Source organism: Tympanuchus pallidicinctus, unplaced genomic scaffold (genome assembly GCF_026119805.1).
Source record: "Tympanuchus pallidicinctus isolate F22 unplaced genomic scaffold, pur_lepc_1.0 scaffold4, whole genome shotgun sequence".
NCBI lineage: Eukaryota > Metazoa > Chordata > Aves > Galliformes > Phasianidae > Tympanuchus > Tympanuchus pallidicinctus.
This window is the reverse complement of record NW_026294758.1, coordinates 29,705,107-29,721,225: the sequence shown is the minus strand read 5'-3', so window position 1 is coordinate 29,721,225 and position 16,119 is coordinate 29,705,107. Positions and strand designations below refer to the sequence as shown.

Sequence of the window (16,119 nt, the reverse complement as noted above, 5' to 3'; positions counted from 1 at the left end):
CCAAACATATTTGTTCAGATGAATTATAGAACAAAAGCCAAGAACTGACCATATTATTACTGTGTCCTAGACATGTTTTTCTTGTAACAGAGGATGGTACTAGGTGCAATCAAATTTTTAAGTAAGGGAAGACCATGAATAATAATTCATCATTAGAAAAGTTTGCAAAGTTAGGCTTTTCTTGCCATTTTTTTTCAACTATCATTTTTTTAAGATGATACCAGCAAAGTGGAGAACTACAATGACTTCTTAACTGGAACAAGAGGAATAACAGGACAATTCAATTTCTATGCAGCTTTCGTGAAGCACACAGGTCACTATGCCTACTCATTTCTCACTGCCACAATGACATGGCATAAACATAAACGCTCAAAACATTTTGATCTACCACTTATAAGCAGCTTGATCTCAATGAAACTTACTTTTCTAGTCATTATAGCTAATTACTACCAGAACTATAATCAATTTTATACATTTTAAAGGCAAAGAAAAAAAAAAGAAAAAGAAAAAATTGGCAATAACTAGGAGATTCCAACTGTAATTTCATTAAAAAATTTACTTAACCAATTTCCAATTTCTACAGTAAGTTTTAGGGATGTCAGTCAAAATGGGTAAGAATAACATGAATTAAAAGGAGGACTTAAGCAGTTCACTGTAGAGAAACAAGGCATGAGCTATACGCTGCCATAAGAAACAATGGCATGATATTGCTTATAAAAATATCTTACTCTTTATGCTTTTTCTTCTTGGTTTCACTGGATGAATCATCGGCAGAATCTTCACTACTGGATGAGTCCTGCAGATGAGCAAAAATACATGATTCATTATCAGAAAAGAATGGAATATTTCTAGTTTTCAGCTCCCATATTCAAACTGTTATCATATTACTCATGTTACACTCTCCCAATCCCCCACCGTGTAGTCATTAATATAAAATAAGGACTGATATGGGTTTTTCATTTATCATCTATGAATACATTGTGGCAGGACAACTCCATAGAACACCACAAAAAAAAAAAAAAAAAAAAACAAACAACACCAACAAAAAAACCTGTCTCGAAAAGCAACTGCTGTGCTTACACAGAACAGCTTAAGATGTTTTGAGTTAATTAGAATGATGGTTCTATCACAATCCTAATCAAATCTCCTGTCCAAGGAAAGCTCTCCCATATTTCATATTCTTTAATGTTTAAATAACAACTTTGAAAAAAGCATATTTGATCTTATTTCTGCTCCCAGAAAAATTAAAAAGAACCCTTTTAAAACTAGATTTTCCAAAAAGCCATCTAATAGGGATTAAATACAGATTATCTAAATCCAGAAAAACAGCCTTAGAAAGAAATACTAAACAAAAGGTGTAAATTAATGCTTTACTGATGTGCGATTAGGCTGAGTTTTAATTACGAGTTTCTGTACCAGTCATAAATAAATCCAGCCATTAAGTGTGAGTACAGCGAATAATTTTTGCAATAAAAGAGGAAAATTTGCTTTATAGGTACCATTTCACAGCCATTAATGTCTTTATAAGATATTCCTACTACACAAAGTTTAACTAACCAATGATCTATGTTTTTAAATAGCTAGTATTCAGGCATGGTTCTTAAAATGCAAGAATTATTTTGTAGTAATGATAAGAAAAACAAAGACTTGAAAAATGTATCCTACGGTGTTTTTGAAAACTGCAGTACCTACATCAACACAGGAGGAATAGCTGACCAATCTTCAATATTTTTAACTGTCTTTGAAGAAACTCAAGAGACAAAAATACAATGTAAATACCATGTGGCTTGAAAATTTTGCCCATACATCACAGAATATCTACCTGAATACACCCACAAACTAGGCTGCTAAAATTTTTGCAACACCCTGTCGAAAAATCAAAAGATACTTTTCCCATTCCTTATAAAAAATGTCATGTCTTGAACATTACTTTTATAGACAAGCTGTAACAGACAGAGAACATAGCTTGGCTCTAAAAAAATTTATCATAGCACGTGGCACAAGACAGGCAAATTTACACTGTAGAGAACTAACTGTGTATTATTCACCTCTTCCGAACCACTGTCTGATGATGCTGCCTTTTGTTGTTGCTGTTGCTTCTTGAGCACTGCTGATCTCTGTACAGCAAGTATACTTGGACTGGACTTCCAAAACTGAATTGGAATTAAGATCTAAGTGTGAGTTAAACTGAAACATGTCTTAAACAAACAACATCACTACTAAGTCCAAATTCAATTCAATGTTGTCAGTAATAAAAAAAATCATTTCAAATTACTACATGTGCTAGTAATATCAGGTAGTGTTTTAAAACAGTAAGATTTCCTCAGAACAGACTATTACGTAAGAATTGTTAGGATAGTTTTTCCAGAAGTTTCGCAATAGTTTTGTAGGCACTGTTACTATAATCTAGATTTTTAAACTGATCTAGATAAACCACTTCAGGCCACATACCTGATAATGCTTTTGCTTCATACAGGAATAGTGAAGTACATGAACAAAAACATAAATACGATCCATAATAGTCTTCAAACTGTACAACAACTAATATATTACTGACTTTCATACATGTACAATCTATCACCCAAGTAAGTCCATATAATGGAGAAGACTGCAGGTAATTTTGGCCCACTGAATTTTAGGAAATTTTTAAATACTACTTCTTCCCAAACTTAGCAAATTGGTTATGCAAAAAGCCACTTGTATATAATCTGGAAAGTTTTATAGGATCTTTTACTGATACAATGGAATTAAGTATTACAGAAACATTATTAAAACAAAAAAGGAATTCAGAAATAGTAACTTTTATCTGATTTTGTCTTTTATAAGTAGAAGTTTCTGTATAAAAAAATTTAAGGAAGCGTCTAACTCAAAGTACTTACAAAAATGAAAATTTAAGAGCATTAGTTAAAGTATTTATTCATGGTAAAATTAGACAAATGGTTAAAATCTATACACTTTAAAATATTATGTTTTGTAATGGCAATCTTCTTGAAGCAAACAGGACAGAGTGATATTTTTTCCCTCCACCAAGGACTCATTTGTATATTTTGTTTTACCTCAGTTCCATCAGCTTTCAGAGGTTTAGCTTGAACTTGTTTCTTCTCTCTAGATGTGTCAGACTCCGATTCGGATTGACTGCCTGACTCTGAACCAGATTCAGAGTCACTGCTACCTGACTGGCTGCTACTTCCATCGCTACTGCTTCCGGAGCTTGAACCAGATCCAGAACCCGAAGCTGACCCAGAATCATCATCTGATCTGCTGCAATTAGAAATTAGCGGGATATTTCACAATGGCTCAAGTACTGAAAAACAGTTCATCTTGGCATCACTATGAATGAACTGTTAAATTAGCAGTTACATATGCAGAACACTAGCGTATGCAGTTTATCATAAAAGTTGAGATGAAAAAAAGGTTAAAATGAATAAGATATGAGATTTCATTTATCAAACATGTTTTCTGTGGACTAAAAAAAGCAACAAGAACATTCAAATTAATTTCAAGGAGCAATTAAGATGATACAAATGTTTATTACCCAAGCACTTATCACCCCTATTCCCCCTCCCCACAAAAGAAAATCCAAACAGTTCAGATCTATCAAATCTTCATATTTATCTTCTTATATATATACCTCTTATCATTAAGTATAAGCTACAAAGACCAGTACAACTAAAATACAAATGACTTTTCCAGTTCTACAGATCAGCATTCCCTTATCTTCCTGCCCCCTCCTTTTCTTTTTTTTCAAGACTGCATAACTCTTTAAATAAAATGTTATATAGACCATCTTATTTTCTTAATATAATGACACACGAGATTTAGATTAGATACTAGGATAAAATTTTTCACTCAAAGGGTGGTGAGGCCCTGGCACAGTTGCTGAGAGAAGCTGTGCTCCATCCCTGGAGGTGCTCAAGGCCAGGTTTCTGGGACCCTGGGTAGCTCAACTGGTGGGGAGCAGCACTGTCCACAGCAAGGGGGTTGGGTGGGTTTTGAGATTCCTTCCAACCCAAACCATTCTGTGATTCAATGATCAGAAAACATTACTTCTCAGCACAGCTAAGTGCCCTAAGGATGGGAGAATTAAGCCCTAACTGCAAATAAAGAAAAATAGAAGAAAAAGAGAAGGGAGAAACCTTGAAACACAAGTGAATATCATAGAGATGAGTGCATGATGAAAAGCCACCAAAAATGTGGCGGTCCTACATAATCATGGAGGAGGAAAAAGAAATTAAACTTCTGTGCAGAGTAAAGTGTGCTCACAGTTGTTGTATGTACAGAAATAACAAGGTAGATTACCAAATCTAAGAAACTTCACACACACTAATACAATACGAAAGGTTTGAGCACATATGAAGCCAAGGGCAATTAAAATTAAGTAACTATTTTAAGGTAGCATGGATGAAACTAATACTGGAAAAAGGCATCTTGGGCCAGACAACTTGCCTACAGCTTCCTCATGAGAGAAGCTGAGGGCAGCGCTGAGCTCTGCTCTGTGTAACAGCAACAGGGCCCAAGGGAACGGCATGGAGCTGTGCCAGGGGAGGGCAGCTGGGGGTCAGGAAAAGGGTCTGCAGCACAGGGCGGTGGGTGTGGAACGGGATGCACTGGGCAGTGGGCTCAGCACTGAGCTGTTGGAGCTTAGGGAGCATTTGGACACAGCTCTCAGACACATGGTTTGGGTTTTTGGGTGGAGCTCTGTGGAGCCAGGAGGTGGACAAAATAATTCTCACAAGTGTGTTCCCATATGGGATGTTCTGTGATTCTATTACTGTTCTTAATACCTGTATTTTATGTGCTTTATATTGTACATGATAACACATCAGAGCATGCCAATTCATTTAGAAATAAATATACATACATTGTAAGTGTTTGCTCAAAAATCTTTATTGATAACAGTGTGAAAAAAAATGTTTGGAAACCACTGCACTATGATATTAAAAAAAAAAAAGACAGCCTCAAAACAGAGAAAGACAACATTTTCTCCCTAAAACAGACACTTCAAGCAAGCCTTAAATATGAACATAAATCTATTAATTTCTGCCACAAGATTACTAATGACCCTCTACTACATCAGCAGTATTTCAGACTACATCTCAGTACACTAGATGGTAACCCTGAGAGGAAAGACGGAATTATTTAAGAAAAGGTACACAAGTTCAAGCACTTTCATGCATTGAAGAAGAAAAGTTACATCTATTACCTCCTCACCAGTAAGGAGGGAACTGAGGAAGAGGGAATTTAAAATTCTCTCTTTAAAAGTTCCTACTGTTAGTCTGAATTTTAACTGTTTTTCAAACCATCTGAACAATGATGCAAGCAGTAGTATGAGCTAATGCACCCTGAAGATACCTCTCAGTCCTTATCAATACATTCACCTATTGGTGAGGGTTATATAGGGTGAGTTTTGCTGACATCTCCACCGCTACCCAGCAGAGCGCCTCCTTAGTGGTGTCAGCAGCAGCAACAGATTCAGCTTTCACAAATATCCTATCAACCTAAAGGACTGAAAAAGTACTGGAACAAGCAAGCAGGTATTTCTTATTGATACCATTCTGCAACAAAATTATACATCAGTGTAAATCAATACAAAACTTACACCACGTTCAAAACAAGGGGTTTCTTTATCGGTAGTTTTCCAAGTGCCTAAATTGCTGTATGGTCTAATACCTCCTGCACTTTCTCTGCACAAAGCATCAATGAATTTAGAAAGCTTGTATGCCAGAGGTTTTCAAAATGTAGTTACTTGACTTCTTGAGGCTCACAGGAAAAGATATATTGAATACAGGAGTTTCATTCAGATTCTTAGTAGCTCAGACGTAATTTTCTTGATTAACTGGAATGGTTGCTCTTATAGCTGTCCTAATGGTAAAGAACAAGCACAACTGACTTGAGAGAAGTCTACATGCTTTTGAGAATCTGAAGACAACCATCTCTCACTCCAACATTTATCAGCAGAAATGATTTAATCTTTCTTGAAGTGAAAAAGGGAGATACAATCTAACATAAAAACACGTTTACTTTCTGTAAATTGTCACTGCAAGTTACCATTGCCAGCCAGTTGACAAGTGAGAAGCATTTCACACTCTTCACTCTAAAACTTGACTTTTGAATTAGATGTTCCATTGGAAAAAAAAAAAAAAAAAAAAAAAAAAAAAAAGATAGAAACCTGAGTAAGAGCAAGGCAGTTTATTTGCACTGAAAAAACAGAATCTACGTTCAGTTTTAATGTACGGATGTTAAAATATAAATTCAGGGAGGCAGTTCCTGCAAGGCAGTCATAGCACCCTTGTCACTTTCTTTTCCACCTTTGCGGGCTTCTTCAATTTTCCTTTCATTTCTCGAGGCATATTCAACTCGCAATTCTTTCTATCTAAAGAGCTTGAAATATTATCTGATGTAGTCAAGCTATGGTCCATATATTTTTTTTTTTTTAAGTTTTCCAAAAGCAAGTAATTTACTCATTAGAGCAAGGTAACACTGCTGACCTCCACATAAATTAATCAACTAAATTGCAATTCTGCTATCAAATCTCTAGGTATAGGACACAGAGAACACTAAAACTAAAATATCTCCTCAATCAAGGACTAAGAATACTGTCATAACGACCTGCTACCTGCTGACTAATGCTGTTACATAAATAACATCATAGGAACAATTCCAATCCTCTGCTCACCAGAGTTCCCCACACCTTAAAGGAAAGAGGATGTGCTTTCTCTCTTACCCTTTTCCCTTAGAGCCTAGGGTCACTGCCTTTGATTAACATGCTTCCACTGAAAACAGTTCAGCAAAAGGTAAAAGAGAACATCATACTTAATATGTTGCAGACAGTTGAAGTAGTATGAGAGAGAGGTCTGGACACAACATACCCACATCTTACCACTTTTCCTCCAACTTAGAAAAAAGTCTGACTGAAATTTGAAAACAGAGAGAAATCTCCACTATCTCGAGGTACCTAGCATAAATTAGGACATTGCTGCCTTTTTCTGGCATTCTGAACACATTCAAGATAAAAGCTCTCTGCAGGAAAATCCAGAGCTAAAGCCTGACTTCTTTCAGCAATTTTGGAAGAAAAGTCATACATCTTACATTATATAGAAGAGGCAGTGCACAGGGCTTAAGTTAACTGTTTACCTGTGTTTGTCAATTTACACTACTGCACCCAACATTTTTTGTCTTCCCTTTGCTTTGGTTTTGCACTGCTGACTTCTGAACAACTCTATCCTGTAGTCTAACTATCTTTTTCTTCCTGGCTTCTTCAATGATGAAGAAGCTTCCATGACACTCAGTTCCAACAACAATTACAAAAGCCATCAAAGTTACAACAGTGTGTGTAGATGAAAAATAATACGGCTAGGTAAGCTACAGAACAGAGGTTCTGCTAATATAACATATGAAAAAAGACAACGTTCATTAACTGTTGAAGACTATGCGTGCTCTTCTAGGCACTTAACTCCATTACTCAAAACTGAATTTCTGCTTTTTTAAATCCCCTTTTTTTTTATAATATGCCTCATAAGAGTTCTTCTCTCCCTGCTCCAAGTAAATTAAGTATTTGAGGGGAAGTAGAAGAGGGGCAATACTAAAATGGAAACAGCATTAAGTGATAAAAAGTATTCTTAAATAGGAAATCAAACATTTCATACAATGTATCTTGTTCTTCTACTAAAAACAAACAAAAAACCACCCAAAAACTAAACAAAGATAGTAATACACAAGGCTGCACAAAGCACCCACTGGAGTATCATACAGTTATGGAAATATGGATGCAAGTGTGATGGATAACACGATGATAATCTCTTCAGTACTGCAGAAGTGAGACTACTTCTCTAGCACTGTCTTAGTTACAGCTGGGATAGAACTATTTTTTAGAGTGTCTGGTATGACGCTATGTTTTTTGTTCTAGGAGAAAAACAATGTTATAAACATACCAATGTTTATAACTGCTGCTAAACTGTGCTGTGTAGATCTACGGCCATTCTCAGCAAAGGCCTGAAGAAACTGGGAGAAAACAGAATTAGGACAGATGACTTAAACTGGCTAAAGGAATACTCTATACTATATGACATCATGCAGAAGCAGTTTTGAAGGGGGTTGGAGTTCATCTCTCTTTCCTGCTGCACAGGGGTCTAACTGGACATTTTTCACAGGGTGATAAGAATTGCTCATGCATGACTTGATCCTTTTCATTATCTCAATAAGTAGTCTTGTTTTAACCCGTGAGTTCTGCATCTTTTCTCCCCAGCTCTCTCCTCTGTCCTACTGGGAAGGGGAGGAGAGCACAAACAACTGTGTGGTGCTTAGCCACCTGTTGGGTTAAACCACAACAACCAGGCAAACAAATCAAGGCAAAGATGGTAAAGTTAAGTGACAGCAATAACCTGCAACAGCAGGAATGCAGTAGTATCTGCTAAAAATGAACATGCTCTCAGGGTAGGATTTCTATGCAAAGAAGTACAGTTTCATGCATATTGACAAATTATAAATACAAATATACTGAAAGATTACTTCTCAGTATATTTAGGCAAGAAGCCTCTCTCATCCCTAATCCTTGAGTCAACAAATTATATTTGTATAGTAACATATGTCAAGTCTAATTTGGTATGGAAGTCTGACACAGCAGTATTTTACTTTCTAAAACAAACAAACAAACAAAAAAAAAAACAAAAAAACCCCTACAAACTACAAAGAAATAAACCCATACTGATTCTGAGAACCCCCAATATATTTAAGAAAAATGTATCTATTAACACAGCACTTATTTCAGAACTACTTTGTAAGAAAGGCAACACAGCTTACTAAAAGTACCAGAAGATGTAACTTCTGTATTTGCTTCTACCCATTAATTTCTCAAATTCCCAGTAAGTACCTATCCAATGAAACTTGAGAATGCTTTGGGAAGATGACATCTGAATAGACAACATCATTGACAGGGAAAGAGACTAAAGGCAACTATTCTGTTACAGTCGTTAGTTCCTTCAAGTATTCAGTTTAGCTTTACTCGCTTACTCTTTATAACTCCTTCAAGGTCCACCTGAAACAAACAGTGAGGAATGAAGTCTGCTAATTTATACAGGGCACTTGAAAGAGCAGCCAAAGGATGAAAAGCTATGTAAGTTCTGGGTGTGAAAGATCTGCCTAAGCTTTTAGGCTCCTGTGTCAGATCTATGTTAATAATGGACCCAAGCGACAATTTATCACTGTTGATTTAGAGTGCATTCATCAGGTTAAGTTACTTGAAGAATCTTCTGCTTTAAAAACACCAGGAAATAGAGCATCAATTTAAGAAAATTAAAATTTCACTTAAAAAAAAAAAAAAGTGAATTGCTACAAGGTCTTTGAAAAACAAATGTGATGACAGTGGACTGTTTTTTTGTTTTGTTTTTGTTTCAAATAATTCAGACGTAGAAAGAACACAAACATTGATTATGAAGCCCATACAGGATAAGCAGAGAACCACATACAAAATAACAAATGATTAAAACTTAATATTTACATTAAAGGTGGCTTTCTGTTTGCTAATTTGTTTTAAGGAAATGCTACCTAAAATTTATTTTAAAATAAAACAAAACAAGAAAACACCTCACAGGCAGGAGATACCAGAGTACCCCAAGGGCCTACTGCTCTGCTGGGTACACAGACCATCATTCTTCGTGCAGCTGCTTCCAGCAGCAAAACAATAATGTCCTTATCAGAAACTCCTTCAACCCACCAGCAAAAAAAGTATTACTTCTGATGCTGTATCTGTCAATATCTGGTACATGAACTTACCTGTACCACAGTAACCAAATTCTGAAAGCTTCACTGAAGAATGCAAGAAAATCTAAAGTTTTGAAGCACTGAGAATAGTAGAGCGGAAGCAAGTACTTGCCAAGTGAAATTAGATAAATACTGGGATGTGGAAATTTCTTCTACAAACTCTCTTGCTATCCACACACAGTTTTCTTACTATTATTTATTAAACTTACAATAAAAAGATGTTAGCAAGAGGGAATAATTCTGCAAGCATGCTTGGGGAGTTTCTATTTTAACTCTAACTTCTATTTCTTGAAAGCAAGAATCTATTGCAGTGGCTTTATCTTCTCAATCTTCCAGGGAAATTATGAATTTCTATGCCAAACTGGAAAACATAGCCTCATGCTCAGCACCTGCAACAAGAGAAATTTTCCTGCATTTCTATCAGAAAGAAGGCTACAACAGTGAAAAGGAGAACAGCCAAAAGCCATTTCTTCCACCAACTTAACTGCTTGCTTTTCACAGCTAGGGAAATTATGAATTTCTTTGTCAAACTGAAACCTGCTGATAATGTCCTTGGTCTTCATTAGATATCATTTGTGGTTCGTGCATGAAATGAATTAAACCTGCAAAAGTTGCTATCTTTGGTTAACATCAGCTCTGAAGCATATCAAGAATGGTAAAATTCTTTGTCCTAAGCAACTGCTTTCAGCTTACAGGAAAAAGTGCCCTGCATTCCATTCAGCAGCTTTCTAGATAAGCTGTGCTGACCACATCCCTTTTTACCTATGAAGTAGGAAAGCCTTCACAAGTCCTCCATACCTTGTTCTTCAGGAAACATAGGAAGAATGAAGAGATGGGAAATCAGATTACTATTCAATTACCATCAGTGTTTCACTTCTGCAGTCCCTGTTCTACCTGGAGCTTATCTTGCTGTTCAGGTATAACTGCCCTTCCTGGCTGATTGAGCTTTCTTACTACTAGCTAACTAGTGTGCATTTACTCATAGTCAAGACTGCAGTGGGAATGCTTTCAGGAACACTGCACAAAAAACACACTGCCTGACTTTAAGGGCCAACTTCTCAGAGCACTGGTATATAAGTTTTTATGCCTCACATTCACTTGTTATCTTGGTGAATAGTATCTGCTGTATTTTACCTTGAGCTACTTAAATATGCCATAGCGACTTCAAGTGAATAAAAAGCTGGAGAGTAGACTCTACTGCAATTGTCACACAGGAATCAGAACAGCAAGCAAGAAGATTAGATGACAGTGTTTATCTTGGTCTATAACTTCCATCATGCTTGGTACTAGAACTGATTTATAGCAACTTAACTGCTTGCTCTTCGCAGCTAGTCACAGGGAGTAAAAGAAAGCTCCAATTCCTTAATGCAGCACTAACCAACATACAAAGTTCAAGGCCTGTGTGTGATCTTTTCTGCAGTAATCCCAATGCTGATGATTCTAGAGTCCTTCCACACCTACGGCAAGACATGTTTCCTTGAAACAATATCCATGAGGCCTGTGTAGTTTTGCCAATCCAGTTTTAACCCACTGTTCCCCTTACCTTTCCTAAGTAATACTGGTGGCTTCCCTACTTCAGTGTACATTTGCGATCACAGCTGTTATTCCAGAATGACAGCCACGCAAGTTTACACCAGGCGTCAAAAAGGGCAAGTGGTCACTCCATACTTGTGAACTAACAATTTAAAACATCTGTTTAAAATCAATGCTGCTGCTTGGATTTTCACTCTATTTACCTTAATCTCTTCTACCCACAGCTGAAAGTTTAATATGCTTTTCAGTCTCTTCTCAGTAGCAATTCTCAATTGATTTCTCAATTGTTTTGCTCCTCTCCTCAGCCTAGATAAGGATAATACACTATCCACAGTACTATCACCAATTATTCTTCCATTTTGTAAAATTCCATAACTCACACCTAAGGGTTTAAAAGCTAAACACAGCAACATTTCCCTAAATACAGTTAACTATTCGTCTACAGTTAGCTGCAGGTAGCTTAAGCAATTCCCCTGGTAGTAAAAAAAAAACCTGTAGAATTGTGGAGATTTTTATAATCAACAGAAGAACTCTACAGGACTAAACAAAGAGCAAGGCAACTTAAGGTAGTCCTTTTGCAATTATTATTTTGATAATGGAAGCAGGCTAGAAGGAAACTTCCATCACTTAAAATTGAAAGCTCTCAGTTTTTCTTTACAAAAACAGGGAGATCTGGTAATATACAGTCTGCTGCAAACTAGGTTTTCCAATACCTTCCTGAGAAACAGGCTACAGGGTTAATGATTGTTACAAGCCTAAAAAAAAAACAACAACAGCTGTTAGCATTTTACATTTTTTAAAACTTTAAGCTGCACTGAACAGCACTTTTAAGATAAAGAACAAACATTTCACAAGTAATCATCAATTTTCAAGTACCTTCTGAAACTTTTACTAAAGTTGCTGGGAAGTTTTCAAGATGTTTAGCTGTTTTAATCTCTTTTGCTGAAGTTATCATTTGCTACAGTTTTAAAATAACTTTAATACATTTAATGCATTTGGGGACAAATTTGATACAAAGTAGCTTTCCTACCTTATCTCTTGTAAGGTAACTTGTTTATGTAATAAAAAACTTGCACACGAACTCAGAGTAATCCCTGCTAATCACTCAGGATTTCTACATGAGAAAACTAGCCTTACTCACACTGTTTTGTTTCATCTTTCTCTTCTCATCTAATTATGTTTTCATGGTTTGTTTTTTTTTTGTGTGTGTGTTTGTTTTTCAAAGTAACCAAGAATATTTTGACGTTTACTAGAAAAAACTCAAAATTTATCTGCTAGCTAGAGTCCATTACCAGTATAAACATAGCAGCTTAATGGCTAGCCATTTTTCCTATTTTATTTCTTCATTTGATGAAATGATTTAGATCTCCCTCCCCTACCCAAATGGATATTTCCATTAAGTCCACGGAACTCGGCATTCTTTCTGACCTCCAATTTGTGCAGTCGGAAAGAGGTGCAAAGTCAAACTGGTAAATGAACAGCATGGTCATAACCACCTCTTAGAAGAGAAGTCTAAACTTGTTTTATATTTGCGAGATTGCTTTGACTTCTTAATTCTCCAGCATTGTTCACATTTTCACATTTATTAGTTTCCCTAATTAGTGCAGGGTAGGAGACTCCTGTTGAATTTTGCACATTTCCAGAAAGAAAACTTTCAATTCAACCTCAATAAGTTTGCTGCCATTCTGCATGGAGGAAGGAAGGTTTAAATTGAGGTCTTACAACCAAGTGAACACTGCACTGGCTTTCAGTATTCTAGGACTGTGCTTATGTTGAAGTTTATTCACTACATTTCATTTTTCCTTGTAATTAAAAAAAGAAAAGCTGGTAAACTGCAATTCCATTTTGGAAAACAAACAGAAAGTTAATGATTTCAATGATTACACTGCTTTAACGGCTCTGTGAAAAAGGAAGCCTCATGAAGTATACTACAAGTCAAAAACTGAAATCAACAGCTCACTGCTCCCATTTCAGAGATGGCCTTGCACATCCCAGGCACTAGCTTTATTTTAACTTTACAGTTCTGTTTCAGCTTTTGACTTTTAAAACATTTCTTCAAAAGAGTAACACTGTTCTGTTGGATGCTGATGCAGTTTTATTATTGCCTAAGCTTTGTTATATAAAGGATCTGCACGATCATTACAATTCTTAGCTGAAGCAAAATGAATGTAACAAGCAGATAAGCATCTATAAGAAAGCACATCCAGTTCTCCTGTCTACAGTTTGCTCACTAATCAGAGGGTTCTGGGACACAGTGAAAACGTAAATCAATTTTAACAAAGTACAGAAGAGTACACATCCATGAATAACTGAAATGAGTGCTTACCTTGACTCTCCACTGCTGTTTCTTACACTTTCTTCATCACTGTGCCCATTCATTGTAAGTATTAAGAGGTTAAGAAGAAAGTCCACTCAGGTTACAAGGTGTATGTCAAGAATCCCCGTTCCAGTACTTCTTTGTATGCTTTCAAAGAAATGTGTTCGACTTGCTATTCTCTATAGATGGCCAAGAGTTCTGCCCAAATACCTAAAACGATAAAAGAAAACACTGACAAAAATTGAAAATTAAATTTCCAACTAAAAATATAACAGAAACAACTTGGCCTACCATACTAACACTGAAAGCAGGCACCTATCACATTTCACACCTTCTTTTTAACTGAAAAACAGCATTCTGTGTTATCCATTTATGGTTCCCATTCTTCTCAACAGGTCTTTTTTATCTGCTGTACTTAAACAAAAACTAATAATAGAAAGGAATCAAAACGTATAAAATGCAGAGAAGAAAACACCTGCGCAGTTTTTTGGCCAACTGCAGTCAGGTCCCATTGCACTCCTTTATGCAACTTTTCATTGACACTGCTATAAAGATGACAGTTCTGCTAAACCACTAAATGCAGAACAGGAAACGTTATGGAAATGACCCTCACTTAAGTATTGTAGAGTGAGAAGAATGGTTTACTGTGCATGTGCACTGCACTTCGCGGTGTAACTTTTGCCATAGTTCTGACTTTGGGACAAATTAGCTATATGCTTTGAAGGAAAACTAAATACACAGGTAAAGACTACAGACATCAATGCTCTGCCAAGATCTGCAGAAGCTAATACAGTGGAAGCAATTCCACACACATACATGCTGTTTACATACAGCTGGGGGCAGAAGCAGGAAGATGAAGACCGCCTCGTTTAAAAAAAAAAAAAAAAAAAAAAAAAAAAGTCCAAACAATCAAACTAGCCAGGTTCTGCAGACTGAATGATCCCCATTTCACATGCAGGAGCACCTTAGATTTGATCTGGAGTCTCAGATGCAGTCCACGCACCTAAACACGAGCCTAAACTTTTGCTCTCTAGGCACAAGCAGAAACTCACTCAGAGAAAGCAGTTCCCGTACGTTTCCTGGCGTGAGAGCCTTCGGAGCTGCCGGCGGGCTGCCTGCCCCGGGTTGCTCTCCCTGGCGAACAGCGGCCCTGCCCTCCGTCCGTGCGGGAAAGGGAGGGAACGAGGCCGCTGCGGGATGGGAAATTCCCCACGCTCAGACCCCTCTTAGCTACTCGGGACAGCAAACAAAGGCGATGACGGAGGAAAAATGAGCAGAAGGAGCCCTTTAACCCGCGAAAGGCCGCGAGGCGAGGCCGAGGCTCGGCGGCCGTTGCCTAAGAAGGCCGCGTTCCGCACCGCGCCCTGCGCGCGGAAGAGCGCCCGCGGGGCCCCGAGCTCCGCACCCCGGGAAGCACGGCGAGTGGCCCCGCCGCCCGCTCCAAGGCGACCCGCGCCGAGGCCCGCCGCCACTCTCCCTCCGTCCGCCCCCAGGCGCTGCCGCGGGGGCCCGTCCGGAGCTGCCTCCCGCCCCCGGAGCCGGCGCTGGGCGGGCGGCGCGGCCTGCACAGGCGCCGCTCCCGGCCAACGCTCCCTGGCAGCGTCCGCGAGGCCGTCGCCGTCCTCCGCGCTCGCTTCCCCCGGCGCCCCCCACGGCCGGAGCAGAGCCAAGGCCGCGCTCCGCTCCCCGCCGGCTCGGCACGGGCTCCCCCCGCAGGAGCCAGCGAGAGCGGCTCGACGCCGGCCGGCCGACCCGGCCCTCGCCGTTCCCTCCCTCATTCCGCGGAAAACAGCCCCACGCCCCTCACCCAGCCCTCCCGCTCCCCCCGCACGCCCGATCCGTCTCCGGGCGCCACACAACTCCGGTCCGGCGTGTGGAAAAGAGTAACCGCGGCGGACCGCTTCCTACCTGCGCGCGTCCGGCTCGGCCGGCCAGGCCTTCCCCGGCCCGAGCCTACGTGCGCCGTGCGGGGCGCTTCGTGCCGCAGCCCGCGGTCGGGAGCTGCTCCCGCGGCCGCGGCGAGGCCTGGGCCGCCGCTCAGTGCCGCCGGCTCCCGGCAACCCTGCGCGGAACGCTCTCCCGCCGCCCTCGGCGGCTCCGAACAATGGGCCCCGGCGTGGGCAGGGAGGGGCGCGGAGAGAAGCAGGGTGGGCGCTGCGCTGCGCCGCTCCGCTCCGCCGCCGCTTAAGTCCTGCCGACCGCCGCCATCACGCCGCTCAGCCTCCCCCTCCCGCGGTCGGATGGAAACCCCGGGCGTGATGTCAGCCCAGCGCCCTGGGACCGAGCGGGAGGAGGAGGAGGAGGAGGAGGAGGAAGACTTGGAGGAGGAGCCACGGCCGGGCCGCGCGGAGGGCGGCGGGGCCGGCCGAGCCTCCTCCTCACGGCGCAGAGCCCCGGGCGGCGCCTCCCCCGCAGGCGGGCGGCGCGGAGGGCCGGGCCGGTTGGAGGGCGCTGGGCGCGGCCTGGCCCCGTGGGACTCCATGAATAGAGCGGGCCGCGCTGTGCCTCGT

At 39.9% G+C, this 16,119-nt stretch overlaps 1 protein-coding gene across 4 annotated transcripts in view; it reads right to left on the bottom strand.

The window, feature by feature from the left end:
• The window catches only part of CHD1 (chromodomain helicase DNA binding protein 1), a 48,259-nt gene extending 32,604 nt beyond the window's left edge, over positions 1-15,655 (bottom strand). For 3 of the 4 annotated variants that reach the window (XM_052701134.1, XM_052701137.1, XM_052701138.1), the window contains exons 1-5: positions 15,518-15,655; positions 13,619-13,819; positions 3,057-3,261; positions 2,049-2,153; positions 729-796 (exon numbers count right to left, since the gene is read on the bottom strand). In XM_052701134.1, coding sequence (XP_052557094.1) covers positions 729-796; positions 2,049-2,153; positions 3,057-3,261; positions 13,619-13,671 — 431 coding nt within the window. In that variant the 5' untranslated portion in view covers positions 13,672-13,819; positions 15,518-15,655. The remainder of the gene's footprint in view (positions 1-728; positions 797-2,048; positions 2,154-3,056; positions 3,262-13,618; positions 13,820-15,517) is intronic. The other variant, XM_052701136.1, reaches the window with a different exon arrangement.
• Between the last annotated feature and the right edge of the window lie 464 nt (positions 15,656-16,119).